Genomic DNA, 2,491 nt, shown 5'->3' with positions numbered 1-2,491 from the left:
AAAAGAAGAAATAAAAAAAAATAGAATAACAGAAAAAAGGAAGAAACACAACATAAGGGACAACATAAATCATTAAACAACACTAGAACAGCACAAAGAACAAGACAAACACCAATATAAAGAATAACGCAAAGTACAACACGAAAACTATGCAAAAAATAGCTCAAAGAACATCCCAAAGAACATAGGACATGTTCGTCACATCTTCTAATTCGAATGAATTGCGATACTTTGCTATGAATATAATAAAGATTCCCTTAGCATAAGCTTTTAATTACTATTTTATTCCAAATATTACTCTGTTCATCTCGGCTACATGTTAAATTCATCACATATAAATCCAAATCAATATTATTTTTCATCTCCTAGATGCCGCTTCCAGGCGTTCTTTCTATGACTTTATTAGATATATTAACGATGTAGTAAGATATATTATCATTAACACGAATTTGTCTCACAATTAATGCAACACTTTAGTTGTATACCTATGGACCTGCATAGTTTTGAACCTTACATACACATAACTTTTACGGTGTGTTCTTTCCAATATGTTCTTTAAATACAACAAACTACATATTATTTTCCGTCAACGGCCCATTCACGCAAACCCATTTAGTTAAGAAAAACATATTTGAATATATTTTGTTAACAAAATTTATTAATACTTTTATTTACAATAATATTTCGTAAACAAAAATACAAATCTATTTTATCTCTTTTAAGGCAACCAAAGCCTTGTAAATATATTCAAAGGCGTCCTTAATAGCTTCACGCGATTTCGCACCAGTCACTACCAATTTACCACTAGCAAAAATATTAAAAACCATATTCGGAAGACGATATGATAAACTTGCAAACACTTCTGGTTCGTAACTTGTAAACTGCATGTGCCTCCTATTTAATTCTTCCAATTCTATGGGGAAGCGAACATCAATAGTTGCTACTATATTATTCAATTTATAGTCTTTAAAAACAACATTAAGGCCAATTTTCTGCAAAAGCTTAGTATACTTATGAGACGCAAGGCGAGCATCAGCCTCATTCTTCGTTCCAACCACATTCACTTTCCCGGATTTAAATATCAATGCACAAGAAACAGGTATCCGCATGCGCATTCGTAACCCCGGAAAGTCTCGGGGACTATACTCGGAATTGCGTGTGCGACAGTAAATATAGAACAGATCGACCTCCATTCCTAAATTGAATGTAGCGGAAATATTTCTAAAATAAGAACAATAAATTTATTATTAATCTAAATTAAATGAATAAAAATTTGAATATTTACTTGACTTCCATATTTGCTAAGATTTCTTCAGCCATGTTCAACACGATCCTTCTATCGAAATGCACACATCAATTTACCGCATTGAAAAAGTAGAAACTTTTTATAACTGTAAATTAAAAGTTTTATACTATCTCTTTTCTTCCAACTGATAATATATGAGTAGGATATGTTTTCACAAGCAGCATCAAAAATTATTGCCATATATGTATGTATGTGTGTTGCTTAAGCGTGAGAAGGTCTATAAGGGGAACTCACAATCTTACTTTAATCAACAGAAAGTTGTAGAATTGCAACTTAAATTGCAAAGGACTATGACTGTCCTAGTTTTTCAATTTCCTGCATTTGATTTTACATCTTGTTGTCTCACTCCTATCAACACAATAGAAGTGCAACTTAAATAACAATGAGTTATGACTATCCCTCACTAAACAATAGTTGATTTAAATATACATATATCGCTTCCATTATAACATTCAGAGCATGTGGTCCTAATACGACTTGAATTGTGACAACTTTTGTTTAACGCAGCTCGTCTAGCTATTATCCACTGCGCAATATGATCTATGTTTATAGCCACATTTATCAAACATATTTCTTTGAACTACATATCATTTTTAAGTGAAAAATAGCATTTAATTCTGTTGCGTGTGGTAATGTATCTTACAAACGAAAAATACGATAATATAGTATCTAAATATAATCTATATAATATATACATAGTAACTTTAACCATCTATCTACAGGAACACCAATTTACCGACTCTCAGACAAACTAAAATTGACTTATGAACTTCTGTATTATTAAGGAAATCAATAGAAACCCCGTTTGACGCAACTCCACATCTCTTGAATTATCATTTCACCATTCTCCAATTCTAATAAAGCTCCAGTAAAACAAAGCATATAAATCCACATCAATTTTGTTCTATATATAAAGAATTTATTTAAAATTATTTATGTTTACAAATTCTAATAAAATAGCAATAAAGAAATAAAAACAGCTGAACAAAATTTAAAACAAAAATTGAAGATCTTATACTAAAGGAAGTAACACTCAAGGAATAAAGAACATGTTATAGGTCTGTTCCACGAGCTACTCGTAGTAACTTTGAGTAACACTGTATATATACAAGTACGTAACATCCCTGTTGAAATTTGAAAATGTTACACTGACTTTACTCGTTAATTTTATAACAAGTAAAATTT

The 2,491-nt window shown here is 30.6% G+C and overlaps 1 protein-coding gene across 1 annotated transcript; it reads right to left on the bottom strand.

Annotated features, from left to right (window-relative positions):
* Positions 1 to 704: 704 nt before the first annotated feature.
* On the bottom strand, positions 705 to 1,411 carry LOC119674862 (TBP-related factor-like). Its single transcript, XM_038086019.1, has 2 exons — positions 1,286 to 1,411; positions 705 to 1,221 (listed from the first exon to the last, which is right to left on the bottom strand). Exons 1-2 carry the CDS (start codon positions 1,318 to 1,320, stop codon positions 705 to 707), a joined length of 552 nt encoding a protein of 183 aa, XP_037941947.1. The 5' UTR covers positions 1,321 to 1,411.
* Between the last annotated feature and the right edge of the window lie 1,080 nt (positions 1,412 to 2,491).

This window comes from Teleopsis dalmanni, chromosome 2 (assembly GCF_002237135.1).
Source record: "Teleopsis dalmanni isolate 2A chromosome 2, ASM223713v2, whole genome shotgun sequence".
Classification (NCBI taxonomy): domain Eukaryota; kingdom Metazoa; phylum Arthropoda; class Insecta; order Diptera; family Diopsidae; genus Teleopsis; species Teleopsis dalmanni.
Note: the sequence above shows the minus strand (reverse complement) of the source record. Positions and strands in the feature narration are given on the sequence as shown.